At 35.2% G+C, this 16,174-nt stretch overlaps 1 protein-coding gene across 9 annotated transcripts in view; it reads right to left on the bottom strand.

The window, feature by feature from the left end:
* Window positions 1–16,174, bottom strand: part of KDM4C (lysine demethylase 4C) — a 282,638-nt gene that overhangs the window by 183,893 nt on the left and 82,571 nt on the right. Inside the window, exon 9 of one of the 9 annotated variants that reach the window (XM_062017629.1) lies at window positions 2,929–2,996. The exons of the other annotated variants lie outside the window; for them this stretch is intronic. Within the exon in view, the coding sequence (XP_061873613.1) occupies window positions 2,964–2,996 (33 nt within the window). The 3' untranslated portion in view covers window positions 2,929–2,963. Of the gene's footprint in view, window positions 1–2,928; window positions 2,997–16,174 lie in introns of those variants that run through there. 9 annotated transcript variants of the gene reach the window in all.

Below are 16,174 nucleotides of genomic sequence, written 5' to 3'. Positions count from 1 at the left end.
TCCAGCTTTTGTCCATTAACCATTGTCCTATCAATGGACACTACAAAAAAAAGTGTTGCCCTATCCTCTTGACATGCACCTTTTAAGTACTTGTATTAAAAAGGTCTACCTTCAGTCTCCTACAGGCTAAACAGTCCCAGATCCCACAGCCTTTCTTCATAAGGAAGATGTTCCAGTCCCCTGATCATCTTGGTGGCCCTGCACTGGACTCTCTCCAGCACTTTCCTGTCCCTCTTGAGCTGAGGATCCCAGAAATGGACACAGGACTCCAGATGAGGCCTCACCAGGGCAGAGTAGAGGGTGAGAAGAACCTCCCTCAACCTCCTGGGATGCTTGATGCATCCCAGGATGCCATTTGTCTTTTTGGCCATGAGGGCACATTGCTGGCTCATGTTCATTTTACTGTCAACCGCGACTCTCAGGTCTCTCTCTGCAGAGCTGCTCTCCAGCAGGTCAATTCCCAGGCTGTACTGGTGCACGGGGTTGTTCCTTCCAGATGCAGGACTCTGCACTTGCCCTTTTTGAATCTCATGAGGTTCCCTTCTGTCAAGCTGGCAAGACAGTTGATATCTTGCTGAACAGCAGTACAGCCTTCAGCTTAAAATAGAAAACAAGTTCCTGAACACACACTAAAAAAAAAAAAAACCAAACAAAAAAAAATCCCAAGAGAAACTATCTTCTCCACATATATCAATCTGCTGTAATGCTTACTTTAAAGAAACTGCCATAAGAGGACAATTTTGTAAAGTTTTAAGGTAAGTATTCTGTACTTCTGTATTCTGTATACTCCTTCCCCTTTCAGGTCAAGAAATCAAAAGTTAACTCTGAAACTGCTAAGAATTTTCTGTGGAGGTATGACATTCAGGAAAGACACTGAAGTTAACGTGAATTGCAGAAAGGACTTCTCAACCTCCAACTTCAAGATGGCTGACAGAGTAAAGGAATTAAATTCTGGCACCTATGGGTGCATGGTTACTTGTCATCTCCCTTGTTGCTATAGTAGGGACTGCCTTCCCAATAAATTTGTCTACTATGTAACCAAACTCTCTCGCATGTTTCTAATAGCTTAGATTCCTCAAGTGTGGATCATCCTCTCCTGGAGATGACACACGCTTTTGAAGTCAAAACACAGTTGTGTTAAAATTAAGGATTTCTAATGGCAAAAAGGGGAACAATGGGACATCTTTGAGCATTCTTGCCTTGAGGAAAGGAGATAGCACTGTCAGGCAGGAATTGTCATCATGTCTCAACAAAGCGGGACAGTTGACATCTTGAAGTTGAAATCTCAATCCAGTTGAAATCCCAATCCCTTTCTTTCCAGGCCTGTTCTATTCTGAAACAATCTCTGCATTTAAACAGCCTAAATCTTTGAGAGATCTGAGACAACAACACCTGGATACCTGTAAACAAAAACTTTCAACATGGAGTTCAAGGTCTACTATGCAAACATGAAAGAAACTTTCCAAACCTGTCCTTTTTGTGATTCTGCTCTTGAAGAGAGATATTTTACTCCACATTTCTTTAAGAAATGCAGAACCGCAGAAAGTCCAAATTTTAAGGTCACCTTGTTGTGATCAAATATCAAATCAGCAGAATAACAGAGTCGTAATTCAAATGGATTAAAAAATACTGAGTCTCTCAAGTGCTTTTTAAAAAGTCTGCTCTTTTCTTAGCTGTAGAATATACATTTGCAAACTTTTTAAAACTCACTATTTATAAATAGTTATTTAAAGGCTGCCTGAACTAAGCATCTGACCTAGAAATGATTTTCAAAAGTAAACCCCAGCTGAGCTGCCATGTTTACAATCACAATTACGATTGTCTCATTTGTAAAAGCAAACACAGCCACAGAGTATAAATTCCTCTCCAGTGTGTATAAGTCCCAACACAGACAGAAGAAATATTCTCTTATCCAACCAGTTGTCATATCCTATAATGAGCCCTTTCACACAGTGGAGTAATGAAGAGTTGATTTTATACAGGAGAACAGCACTGGGGTTTACTCATGGCACAGGTATAAGGCATCCAGAATGAAACACTGCAAGAGAAAAGCTAGAGGGGAAAAAAAGATTACTTATGGCCTTTATCTCAGACTACAGCAGGCTTTGTTTGCTAATACCACTAACTTACTGGGTCAACTTCAAATCATGGAATCTATTTACTCTTCATAAAAAGATTTCTATTTATGCACACAAATTTCATTTACTGTGAATATAATACACTATTGGCTATACTCATGTGTTATACCATAAATCTTTTTGATTCGTAGATGTAGATTAATACATATATAAATACAACACACTAGTGAGGAAACACAAGACAGAAAAAAGTGCCAGGAAACAGATGAATTTTTATAGCATATCTCTAAAAGTACTCAAGTGTATGAAAATTGTTGAAGTTTAGAGTTTCACTTGTTCTCAGGGAAAGCTCATGGCAAAAAAATTTACATACTGTTGGTTGCTAGAACAGAAACATCACTAACAAAACAAAATCCACCAAAAACATAGTGTGTAAGAATATAAAAGTTGCACTTGAATCATAAGCAGGAAAATTACACAATTGGAGCATTTTAAAATGTTATTTTTAAAATCAGACAGGAGTGCCTTTTTTAGATGACACCTAGGAATCATCACTATCAGTTGCAGTATCTGATTTATAAACCTAAGGTGCTGCAAGAACAGCTTTTCTACTTATTGTTCTTATGATCCTCAATATCAGATCACAGTAATTTGCAGCATGAGGAAAACAATACTCAGGAATGCTGCTTTTTAAGATGTACACTCCTAAGTAGAAGGAAAATTTCAAAAGTTCTTTTAATACTTCAGTACAAAAGATTACAAATTCATTTCTAAATAGTTTTACAGTACAATGGAACCTATAAAGTGAAAGTTTCATGACATTAGGAACTTTTGCTTACTATATATTCTTGAAGCGGTTATCATATCTTGCATTTGTATGTGCTCTTATATGTCTTGGTTTAAAATTCCCACAAGATCCTGAAATTAAAATATTAAACTAAATATTTACTCTTAATTTACCTGCCCGGCTATTTAATGCATTTACTTACTATTTTTACTGACATTTAAATGCATGATACTTTATTACAGGATTTATGTATTCTTATTTTAAACTACACAGTTTTACTTCATGAATCTTTGACTAGCTGATTACCATCTTTTTATTCTGTTACAATGCTTTGTCTTCATGTAATACAGCTGTGTTATAACTTCCACAGAAAATGCCAGACACATCCACAGGACAAGATGCTTTTAATAAAGTCAGACATTTCCCAAATCCCTGCAGTGTATTTTTAGAAGTATTTAATATTTGCATCTTAATTTTAGACATGATTACATAACTAGTATAATTTTTTTTTACCAGAAAATATTTTTAACAATGTTTTAGGTTAAGTCATTATTTTTTTAATGAATACTAAAGTTACAAGGTAATTCCATTACTGAAATTTTAAACTGATCAGTGTAGATGCTTAGAGAAAAAGAAACTTGCTATATAGAAAAATGATAGATTGCCTATTGCCTAAATATACTAATCTTGCCAAACAATTGGAAGGACATTCTTAATTTATCTAGAAAAACTCATTTTTCTGTTACATCCAACCCTGAGGTCTGTCCTCTGATATTAAAGTAAACATTAAGCATTTTGGAAATAACATTTGTAAACTGGTAAACTACAGTATTCAACCACTCAAAAGTAAACCTTGTCTCCAATGCTATCTTAAAGATATGCTGTGTAGATACTACAACGTATTTCCCCTCCTTTCAGTGACTAATAAACATGATACTTCTGATGTCAGCATTTAGACTCCACAGGCACATCCTGGATTTTATACAATACAGATAGAAACTTAGTAAAGGAAGAGATAGTGAAATGACCCAGAATTCATTAAAATACTGTTGTTTTCACAACTACACAATGAGACAAAGTAATAACTACACCAGTACTTAGACAGAAATAAAGTGTAATTATAAACATAAATATTTGGAACAACAAACATAAACCTTTTCCCCTTTAGGTACCTCAGTCAATTCTTAGTAAGATCTATGTCTATTAATCATATAGTGACAAACTAAAGGAAATTACTCATAACTATGCTAATCGGTACCTTTATTAAAAGATATCTTTTATTGGAAAATCTTTCAAGTTTCCTTGACTTGTGTTTTAGGATACCTATTTATCTTCTATTATAAACCATAAGTAGGTCTCACTTACTAGGTCTCAACATATTTTTTATGCAATTGTCGCTTTGTTATTTAACACTCAATCTTCTTTCTGGATGCAGCATTGGTTAAGTAGAGGCGATACTACATTGCTATGCACACGGTGCAAATAACAGCATGAGTGTATAAAGGCACCAGACGAAGGTATGGATGAAGCTTTAAAAGAAACGAGCAAGTCATAGTAAATAGAGCAACTGTAAATCGAAGGAAGGACTCCAATGAAGCAAGAAATAGGCAGGGTGGAGTGCTGACTGCACCCAGGACATACCACAGCTAGGGTGACAGGACAGCAGCAGCAGTGGCACCGCAGCTGTGTGGCAATGGTACTGCATGGCCTGAGACAGCAGAAATCAGAGAGAATCATCACTGGTCATGGGAAAAACAAACTCTGTGATGAGAACTTGGAAAGTCAGTGTTCCCTTGTCTGCCATACATCAATAACTAGTCCTAGCCAGACTGCTGGGACACCTGAGGAAACATGAGTATGTCAGCATAAGACAATTAGTGTAACAAAGTGAATGAGTGAAATCTAAGCAGAAATGCATGGGACTAAAACCATTCCTGTTTAAATTTTTAGAGATCACTTCCCCCCCCCATAGTCTTGCACTGACCTTTCTTATCCTCAGAAAGAGGATGTTATATAATTGTTTAACATCTACTTTTGCTGTCAGCACTAAAAATGATAACTTGTGTGCTACGCAAACACAGAATAAGCCATTTGACATTTGGCACACAAGTTCATTTCTGGGTTTTCAATTTTGCTGACTTCTGTTTTGAATAACATATTATCAAAGTCCAGTTTGATTCATCTCTCAGCTCAAGTGATATTTTAACATAGCCTTAACAAAGAGAATCACAACAAAGGTAGCGAAAACCACTAATTTTGTTCTGGGTTTGAAGCCCTACAAACAGGCTTTGTAGACAAAGCAAAAAGCAGATAAAGGTCTTGAGTTTAAAATTCACTCCTAAAACTGTTAGAGGGTAAAAAGTGTCCCAGGAAGTATAATTAGTCACTTGAAGTTATGCACTGGGGATGCACACAGATTGTTTGAAACCAACTCCTATGACGTACACAGCACTCAACGCTACTCTTACTGGCCCCATAGGGAGTACCATCCTAATACTGTTTAAAAGGTCTTACCAACATTCTAATAGAAAGGATTTTTAAAGGGAGGAAAAAAATCATCGTGTAGAAGTTAAGAACCCACCAGGATTGTAGGAACTTCCACAAAAGAAACCAAAATAGCTGATTACAGTCTAATATAACAAGACCTCTTTGAAACTACTGCAAAAAGTTCAGGTAAAACAATTATAGCTACATCATTCTGGTGGAATAAAATATAAAGATCCTGATAAAATTTGTATTCTTTTTAAAAGACTCAGGAGGAAACACAACCTGCAAAAGGTTGAATTTTCACTACTTCTACTGATTACTTTTCTTTGCAGTTCTCAGCTTCTTAGTGTAACTATTTTCTACTGCTTCAAGGTTCCTGTTACCCACAAGCACTTAAAGACTACTTGTTGGCAACACTACATGTGTGGCACAGAATTACTCCTCAGGATTTACGCAAAATAAAATGGCTGTATTCTTTCAGACCTTGCCAGAAACAACAGCACAACTAAGACGAGCAAAGCTGCTTGAACAAAACAGATTAGGAGGAGATGGGAGAGCACAGCAGAGAAGCATGCAGCTGCACAGGAGAGTTACGAAAGCCAGAATAATGGGAAACCACCTGAAAAGAGATTTGGATAAGGGCAGAGAAATGGTGGAAAAGTCTGCAACAGAGGAACAAACAGGGAGAGCAATAAGAAGAAAAGACCTCTGAAAACCAGGAACTGAGAGTTAGAATAGAAAGAAATGCAAATGAGGATGCATGGGTGGGTGACGCAGGAGGGATGACACTACTCACAGAGAGGAGACCAGTGACACATTGGTCAGTAACCATTGCAATATTGTCTCCTCAAGGCCTCTGAGAAGAACTTTTTTATTTTGACAGAAAAAAACAATCCAGTCAGTGACAGACTTTATGCCTCCTCCCTTCTGCTGTTGAATAACATTGAGTGAAATCTACAAAAGCTACCAGTCACTGTGTTAGCTCCAACATAAAAGATAGTACTGACAATATCAGTCGCAGTCCCATTGTAAGCTACACATAAGAAAACTTCAATTCTAATGTTTTAAAATACATTGTAATCTTAAATTAAAGGAAGTATTAAGATAACTAATGTTGCAAAGTCAAGAATATCCCATACAGGAAACTAAAACTGCATCAAAACATCAAAACTGCATGAAAGCCTTTAACCCATTCTGTGTGCCTGTACATTATTGTGTGCTTTTTCATCAAATGACCACTTAATTCTAAACAAATATTATTTACTAAATACTCAGGAACAATACAAACTGGGATAGAATCGGAATTTTTTTTTAATTGCTAGTGGACATCTCAGTAGACAGTTGAAGATGTGAAGAAAATGCAGCAAAGAAGCCTGGAAAGGAATGGTAAATCTCACTTTTTAAAGAGAGTGCACATCTACCAGAAGAAATTGATTCTTGCCCTTATTCAGTCATGGAGTTCCTGTGTGATGGCAAGCTAACCACAAAATCCAATTTTTCATGAGCAGTAGCTGATAAAATATTACAAAAGGAAGCTGAAAAAGTGAAGAGTTGCTATGTCTGCAGTTTAAGTCATCTAAACTGTGGTTCAAAGTGCTAAAAGAAAATGATAAAACTTAAAAAGCAAGTAATTTTCACTTCATATTGGACACTTGAAAATCCACAAAATATTTCACCCTCTATACCTGTTGAACCTAAAGTTTCCCATCTGTAAAATGCAGATGATAATATGACATAATTCATAGGAATATTGTGATGCTAAATTAAGTTTACAAATGCAACAATGAATGCATTACAAACATCTAGAAGGACTTTTCTTTGGTTTTGGTGCCCAGTTTGAGTAATGAACAGTATGACTACACATTAGGTGCTCTGATAAAGGAAGACTGAATAGTGAATATTGTTACTGAAGTAAGGTCCTGTGGAAAATATGCCTTTGTTCATAAAATTAAAGATTACATATTAACACAACAGAGGTGAATTCCAGTTGAACTGACCCCTTAGTTTTGACAGACTAATTCTTCAATACTTGATTTTGTAACGTTCCTGTTCTTTTACACAGTTTCTTGATCAGTGTAAGAATGACCTAATGACCTACTAAAACGTTAAGTGTTCAATTTTAGACTTCTCTAATATACAGATGGTAGGTACAGAACATCTTGCTGCTACGTACGTAAGTCAACTGCCTGAAAATCTTAGGTTGACAATTTACAAGCATCTGTCTGTGAAACACTGTGTAAAGGTTCATTTCTCTTGTTTCACATGAGAAATTCATGAAAAAAAGACCTAATTACACAAAAAACTGGGATAAGAATGCAAATTAAGTTGCAAATCTTACAGTAAAATACCTCGATGAAAATGTAATATCACCATCTTGCAATTGCTGAACTGTGCTACATTTGTGAAAATAAATACTTTGAAAAATCTTCAACACTTTTGAGTGTGTTAGCAGTGACTTTTAAAGAAATTTAACTAAATGTATAAACAACTTATTTCAAAAAGTTCTTCTTTCACCAAGCTGATTACAGATGTAGTTACAGTTGACTGAAAAGGACCTACTGAGTTGATACCAAACAGTATTTCACCATATTGAACAATTTCAAGGCACCTCACTTTTAGTGTGTCATAAAAATAAGGGGGTTTTTACATTTCTGACTGCAATTTCTCAAACATAAATGTTTGTACATGTAGTACATGGACAGTGAACATTAGGCTCACCAGGATCACTGCCCAGTAATCAGCACATCCGCAGCATATGTAACACCTTCAGGTCATACCTGATTTTGCAGCTCTTGCATATGAATTTTGACACTTTCATGAAGCTTTAGAAACTTAGAAATCAACCTGGATAAAACATTTTAATGGAAAACCACAACTTAGGAGAGACCATAATAAAGATGACAAATTTACTCCCAGAAACTCTCCAAAGCTGCAATACCAGTAACTCTCAGAACTGAAGAAGCTCAATTATGTGCAAGAACAGAAATAATCAAAAGACTTCCAAGCAAAAACACAACAAAACATCCCCACAAAACAAAAAACAAACAAAAAGGAACAAAAAAAAACCCCACCAAAACCAAACTCTAAACAAACACCATAACTAAGAGGGAAAAAAATCCAGACATCATCCCACCCAAAACAAAACAAAATCAAAACTATAAACCAACACATTTCACTTGGCAGTACTTTGCTTGCATGGCAGAAAGCACATTACACATCACATGGGTTTGGCTCTTGGATTATCAATTAGAGCAACAAAGTAAGCACTACTCTATCCTTGAGTAATCCAGAACACAAAAAGTAAACTCTCTTCAATGCTCAGAAAATGGGACAGTTTCATCTCCAGGAGGCTATTCAATTTCAAGCTCAACTGCAACTCGCTACTTTAATTTCATTTTTAATTGCAAGACAAAGTAGTTAATAACTCATATATTGAAGGGAAAAAAAATGCACCAAGCTTTCTTTTTACTGGAAGATTACACAGGACTATTGTTAAAAATTTTACTACATAGAAATAGTTTCAGATACTGTCAAATGTATCCAGATACCATAAAAAGTCCTTTCCCCAACAACTGTCTTCTAACATCCAGTCTTAAAAGTTAACCTTACAGGTTTTAAATACCTCATTTAAGTGATTAAATTAAACATTTTTGTACCTAAATAGTCTAAACATCTTTCTCTAGAGGGCCACATCTGCAATACCCTCCACAGTTCAAAAGAGAGAGATAATGTCTGGAAAGGGTCCAGTGGATAGCTAGAAAGAGGATTTGGGGGCTGGAACACCTCCAGAAAAGGCTGTGAAACCTGGGGCTGTTTAGCCTGGAGAACATTGAAAGGGGACCTTAGAAGCGCTTAAAAATCTATAGGGTGGATGTCGGGAGGATGAGGCAAGTCTTTTTCTTCTGCAGTGTCCAGTGAGTGGACAAGCGGTAATCAACACAACCTGGAACACGGTAAGTTCCACTTGAACATGAGGATGAACTTCTTTCCTGTGACTATGAGAGTGTCTTGCAACAGGGAACCTGGTACAGGCTGCCCAGAGACCTTGTGGAGTCGCCTTCTCTGCAGGTTTTCCAAGCTCATCTGGACACCTTCCTGTTCAATCTGATCAAGGGGAATCTGCTTTTGCAGGAGGTAGGACTGGATGATCTCTGGAGGTCCCTTCCAACCCTCATCATTCTGCGATTCTGTAATTTTGTAGTTCTGACACTTCTATTACAAATATTGCACTATAAAAACTCAACTAATTAACACATTTTCAGACTCAATCTTAAAGAAGAGATTTTGTATCTTTGTTTCCAAATAATTTTTGCCCATGTTTAAGTACTTTTAACAACTGGAATGTGCTCACATACACGAACAGAGTAGTTTACACCTGAGTGTACAATCTGAAGTCTAAATTTTCCTTAAGTTTAATTTTAAAAGCACTTATAGACTTAAAATATGCAGACAGGTACACACTGGAATTTCTGTAAGTACACGGGAGACTGATCCACAAAAGCTCTCCACTGACACTGGCCAGAAGAAGACCTCACCATCTCATCAACAAATATAATTTCCTGTAACACAAGAGACTAATTTTCTTTGCACAAAAAAAGCCAGTAGCTATTTGAAAGATAACTGTGGATTATTATACCAGAGCTTCATAAGAAGTAAACACAGGCCTCCCTAAGGCACCTAAGAAAGACACACCGATAATGTTTAAAATAGCACCAAAAACTTCTAACAATCACAGGCAGGCTGATTTTTCCCATCCTACATGCCCTAAAGTAACTTTTACTTTAGCACTCTGACATTAACAATAACATTTCTTTACAAATGCATAGGGAGCTTACTCCTGTTATATTTTTGTACAAATTATTTCTATAAAACTACTATGTTCAATATTATAAACAAGTTACAGCAACAGAGAGCAAAATATGGTAAACAATTATTAACATCAAAAGAGTCTTGATTTTCATTTTCCTTTTTGTTTATGCACCATGATATATGTAAGACCGTTAAAAGGAACATATTCTGCCTAGTAGTCTACTCTTTTTGATTGGGTGTATCTCTAAAAGAAAATTACAAATATAAGACTGAATACATAAGTAGTCAGATACTGCTGCTTTTTTATACCTGAAAGTCGTTACATATGCATTTGAAAGATCACCAGCACTCCTGCTTACAAATAAAAGTAAAAAGAATAGCCCATATCTTTCCTAGAACCTGAGAGATCAAACACGGGATACAGATTTCAGTATAAGCCTGTTAAAAGTGAAGCATGAAACTGAATAGTAAATGTCTTCACAAATAATACTGAACCACTTCACATACATTTTACGTAATTACAATACCAATTAACAGAAACAAAAATTAACCCAATAAATCTACTATACAAATCAAGCCACATTAGACTGAATGTAATTCTTTTGGTCAAATGTGTCTGAAATCTTAATTTCTCTGCACCATCAATATTTTTATTCTGAAGTATTAAAATTTTTCTTGGTCTCATACAAAATTAATGTCATTCTTTCCAGGGAAAAAAAACAAAAGCACATTCCCTAAAGATACTCTTCACATTCTTTTTATTATCACTATTTAGATCCCTCCCCTTGGTCGTACCTGTTGAATAAGTCCTTTCTGCTAAATGTACAACACAGGCATTTTACATTTCAGTGATGGCTAAGAAATGTAATACAGAAATGTTATATTTACTCTCCAGTTCTCTTGTCTCCTCAGCATCACTTTTACTTTTGTTTGCCTTCTAGGACTTTTTTGCATCTTTCTTCGTTCATGTAGCATAATTCTTAAAAACATCATATACATTACCAGCAGCACCACTAGACTTTGTCAATAGACTCATCTTTGTGAGTCATTCAAAAAACATCACATTCCCAAAATTTCCACAAACAAACCAGGAAACATCTCCTTTTTTTTTTTTCTAGCAGCATAGAGATCTCATACAATTGTTCTATGCCAATTCAGACAAGCATATGCAGGATCTAAGTTTTACCAGTGGCTTCATGACTTAATGAAGACTATTTTCTATAAGCCTGCACTAAAAAAATCTAATAAATACCCTCAGGACACCTGATACTTTGGATTAAAACACTGAGCCCTGAAAAGTATGGTTCATTTGGTCTTTTTAGTTGTTACACATGGTTTCAATTACTTAACACTAATTTCTTACATTTCAGTAACAAGAAGGCAGTATTTTCACTGTTCATAGGTTACTTTAAATAAATCTTTTCCAGTCTTCACTGCATGTTTATCAAAGTTTTAGCTGTAGTAGCTACAGTAATAAATGATTTGGCAAATTTCAAAGAGAATCCACATCTTACTGCTTGGTGACATATAATGACTTATAAAAGGGACTCCCTTACAAGCTCAAGGCCATCTTTTGACTGATAGACAACAACATGAACAAACAGGACTAGGAACGAAAAATATACAGGGCTAGAATAAAATAAAAATATTTTCTAATATTCACTGACACATAATGTGCTTCCTTACAATGAAAGTACAGTTGTGAAGAAAACAAAGAGCAAGAGAGTCAAACATGACTGCATAATGAAGAACAAGTTCAGAGTCTACACAGTGCAAAGTAGAAAAAGAGAAAAGTATGCAGAATTATAGCCAAAGCAAGTATCACTGCTGTTATTTAAAAAGATCACACAAATTTTATCAAGTATCTACTAAAAATTAAATTACTCATGCAACAAAGAGATATAGAATATAAATCCCAACCTTCTCTCACACAAGAGTGTCCTTTTAAAAAAATGGATTTGTCCCACTTTCCCTCTCGCCTTTTTCCTTATATTCATGGTACTTTCCACGTTTTTTTCATTATCTCTTTTCCCCGACCTGTTCCTTCTAAGTTTCTAATTCTTATTTCTTTTTTCTGTTATTTCTTCCTATTGCCGCTGACAGTACGTTGGAAAGAACAAAAAAGCACATAATGCCCCAGCAACCTCATGCAACAAATAGAGCTCCGGGTACAGCAGTGTATCACCAATTTGAGTGTCATCTTTCTGCTGTGTACTACCTCTCAACCACAAAACAAGTTTACGCACATGCTGCCAAACTGAGCAAGCATTTTAGAATACAAACTATGTATTCATACAAGTCTGATCTTGGCTGAAAACAACCTACTCTACAGACATGCAGACAGACACACCCCAAGTCTATACTGAGTATCCTTATGTTGCTGAGTATGCTGAGTATGGTCACTCATCATCACCACACAAGTGATCAGCTCATTTCTTTCCAGGATACAGTCCCAGACAAGAGCATTTCATTTAAACCACAGCAGCTCACACTTATAGGCTTAGACTGCTCTATCAAAATCAACAAGGAAACTGTCACAGGCTCACGTTCTATAGGAAAATGATGTAACAAATCTTATTTCCATCATCAAACAACCAATGTAAGATGCACCAGAACTTAAATATGACAATGAAGTGGGGAAATTGCACTGGCTGTGCAAACCAAGCCGATGCTGTCAATAGGGGCTGGCAGAGCTGCCCAAGGGCTACAAACAAAAGAAGTAAGCTTAAATAATTTATTAAATGCCACAGAAACATAGAATACGCATGTCATAATTCATGAATAAACTTGGTACGAGCTGTGCCATGGGCATCACATGCTTTATTCAAAACAACAAGCAAGTGCATTATCTTGGTTCAAAGACAAAGCAGTTCAAACCACCTACCTCCCCTCTGCAAGCTTTTAGAGCTTGTACAGAAAATAACACATTTCACATGTTTAGAGATTGGATATTTTCTAACTGAAACAATATAGTTTCTGTAACTTAAAACAGTAAGATAAATCACGTGTTTTCTTCATTTATGCAAAATATGTAAAGTATGCAAAGGCTAAAAATTCCACATATACAAACTAATCTACACCGCAAAATATCGGGGAGGTGGAGGAGTTACGGTCCCTGGAGGTGTTTAAGAGATAGGTATATGTTGTACTCAGGGAAATGGTCTAGTAGTTGATAGGGCTGGGACAAACGCTGGACTCAATAATCTTAAAGCTGAAATGATTCTAGGGTTCTATGATTCCACATTATGGTTTTCAGAGCCTTTGGGAGGCAAGATATGGTAGCAAATTGTAGTTTCATTTATGATGCAAAATTTAAAAGAAGTCCTGTCTCAAAATCATTCTCAAGTAGAACATGTAATCAAGGTCAGATTATTGCAGAGAAATTATAAAATAAAGTACATAATATCTCAAGACAAAAATCATGGAAAACTGATGGAACTCTAGCATGATTTCCTTACAATGTAAATATTTCTCTCATAAGCTTTACGTGAACACCAAGAATTAAAAATAAAACCAGTATGCTAGCACTCAGCACCAAGCCAAATCCATCCACTCTGCACACATATGCATACATTAAAATTTACAGAACATGTACCCAATATATTCAGACGTTTGCATTATCAGATTTGTCACATCATACTTCCCCACCCCCACCCAAAAAAAAAGAAAATGTAAGAAGCCGAAAGTGTGACAAACTACAGCAATAAACATTAGCCAATGTTATTTGTTTCACTTCGGAAATATCAAGAATCTGGTTCACCTAGCTACCATCTAACTTAATTTTCCAATAAAGTACTTCAATTAACATTTCTGTTTCACATCAGTTTGAATGAGATTTTTTTCCCAAAAAAAAAAAGAAAACACATTTATTTTTAATCTAATTTAAATAAAGCATGGCTCTTTTATTTTGAAATTAGGTATTTTGTAGCATTTACTTATTATCTATTCCTAATTTAGAGATTTTTTCCACACCTGTTACTATTCCAATTACCAGCCGCTGTAGCTCAGCAAGCAACAATTTCCAAATCAATTAAATATGCTGACTATAATACCAATTTCCAAACCTAGTCCAATTTAGAATTTCAATATACTAATTACAATTATCCAAGCAAAATTAACAGGTACTTATTATTTTGGTTTATATTACAGTTTTGAAATTATTCCAGTAATAATTTGGAAAATATGACAGGCATTATACAAGGTTTAAAAATTTTTAAAATATCAAAACATTTTCATTTACTACCTTCAGTTTTCAGGAAAGCTTTTCCATTTGAAATCTCAAACTAATTTTTATTCTTACAAAACACTCCTAGAATCAGCATTTCAGAAATATTCCTCTTCTTATTTTATACTCATTATTTCATTTCACTTCAAACTCCTGAAAACAATGGTGCATTTTATGCATAAAATTATTATATTTTTGCTCCACATATATACTTCCAATGCTAATCCTGTTACTTATTTTAAGCTAAGGAATATGGGATTTAGATTGCTAAAAGAAAAATAATCAAGAGAATCATTTTCCTCTTATAAGACACAGTCTTACCTGTTTCATAGCTACATGCAATTGCTTAAATGAAGGATAACACAGTGTCTTTCGTAACACGAAAAGTTGTTGCAAATCACTGTTTCACATTAAATTCATAGACAAAGAGCAAACCATAAGAAACCATTCTTCTGCAGCTTGGGACATGCAGTGTAGGAATAAACATATTCCCAGGATGATTTCTGGACAGTGATCAATGTTTTGGAGTGTGGGGAAAAAAGTTTTAAGCCTCTTGGCATATAATTTCCCTTGAAATATGTTATGTGTAGAAGGTCTTACATTCCCATGAGTCTCTCCATTTGTTCTTAGGATATCTTTCCACCAGCAAGACTGTAATCAAATGACACAGGTAGTGTCCACCTAATGAACTATTTCAACCATTGTTCACTACTTTCTTTTGAATTAATAAAAACTTGAAAGCATGTAATAGAAATTTGAAGATAAGCTTGATCAATTCATAAGGTTCCTAATTGAAAGAATACAGGATACTAGGAGGTCTCTCTTTGACCTCAAACATAGTAATGAGTTAAACATTATTGTAGTATAATTTTTTTAACAGTTATATTTGTAATCCTTTGCTGTAAGGATATCTTAAAATAACATTGAATAAACTATCAAGACTTATAACAAACTAGTCTGGTTTCAAGGTATGAGAAACTTTGTTCTCATTTTTTTCCAAAACTTTCCGTGTTGGCTTCTAACAAATTCACTAGCAGACCTCACCTCTACATTGTATTATTATAACAAAATAAAAGACTGTCTATTTTCTGCCAAGTACCTGCTTGCTCTGTAAGAGCAATGATTTGATTCGAAAATGCCAAGGAATCCAGTAGTGCTGAGATTACTTCCACTAAGACAGCAAAACTGAAGGCAAAAAAAAAAAAAAAGACATCTGACTATAGCCTCAGAGAACATGTACCAAATAGCGTTTCCTTAACATGCTCTAATAGATTCAGGCAGAAAATAGAATTTGATTTGGAAATTAATTATCAGCTGACACAAAACATGGACATCATTAAAATGAGAAAATATGGCAAATATGATACAACCTAATGATCCTTTCCACACTTAAGCCAGAAATAATACCAAATTAATAGTCAAATAGTTAAATTATGTCAAGATAGCAGTTCAAACAGAACATTTTAAATTGTGCTATACAGTAAGAAATATAACAAAACATAAGTTCATATTCAGTTTTATCCAGCAATTTCCATTATCGATTCTTTCCGTAACTGTCAAAAAAGTCTAAAACACATTAATCAATCATGTTTTAAGAGAATTAAGAAAAAGTCCATATGTAAGACCCCTTTAAAAAAAAAAAAAAATAAAACCCAACAGAAGTCCCGAGCTAAAAACTCACAGGCCAATTATATTGTTTAGCAGGCAGAAACCGTGGTGGAAACACAAACGTGAAATTTCACCACAAAAAGTATTGCTTCTTCATGGCTTTGGGAATACCACATGCCA

This window comes from Colius striatus, chromosome Z, assembly GCF_028858725.1.
Source record: "Colius striatus isolate bColStr4 chromosome Z, bColStr4.1.hap1, whole genome shotgun sequence".
NCBI classification, from domain to species: domain Eukaryota; kingdom Metazoa; phylum Chordata; class Aves; order Coliiformes; family Coliidae; genus Colius; species Colius striatus.
Note: the sequence above shows the minus strand (reverse complement) of the source record. Positions and strands in the feature narration are given on the sequence as shown.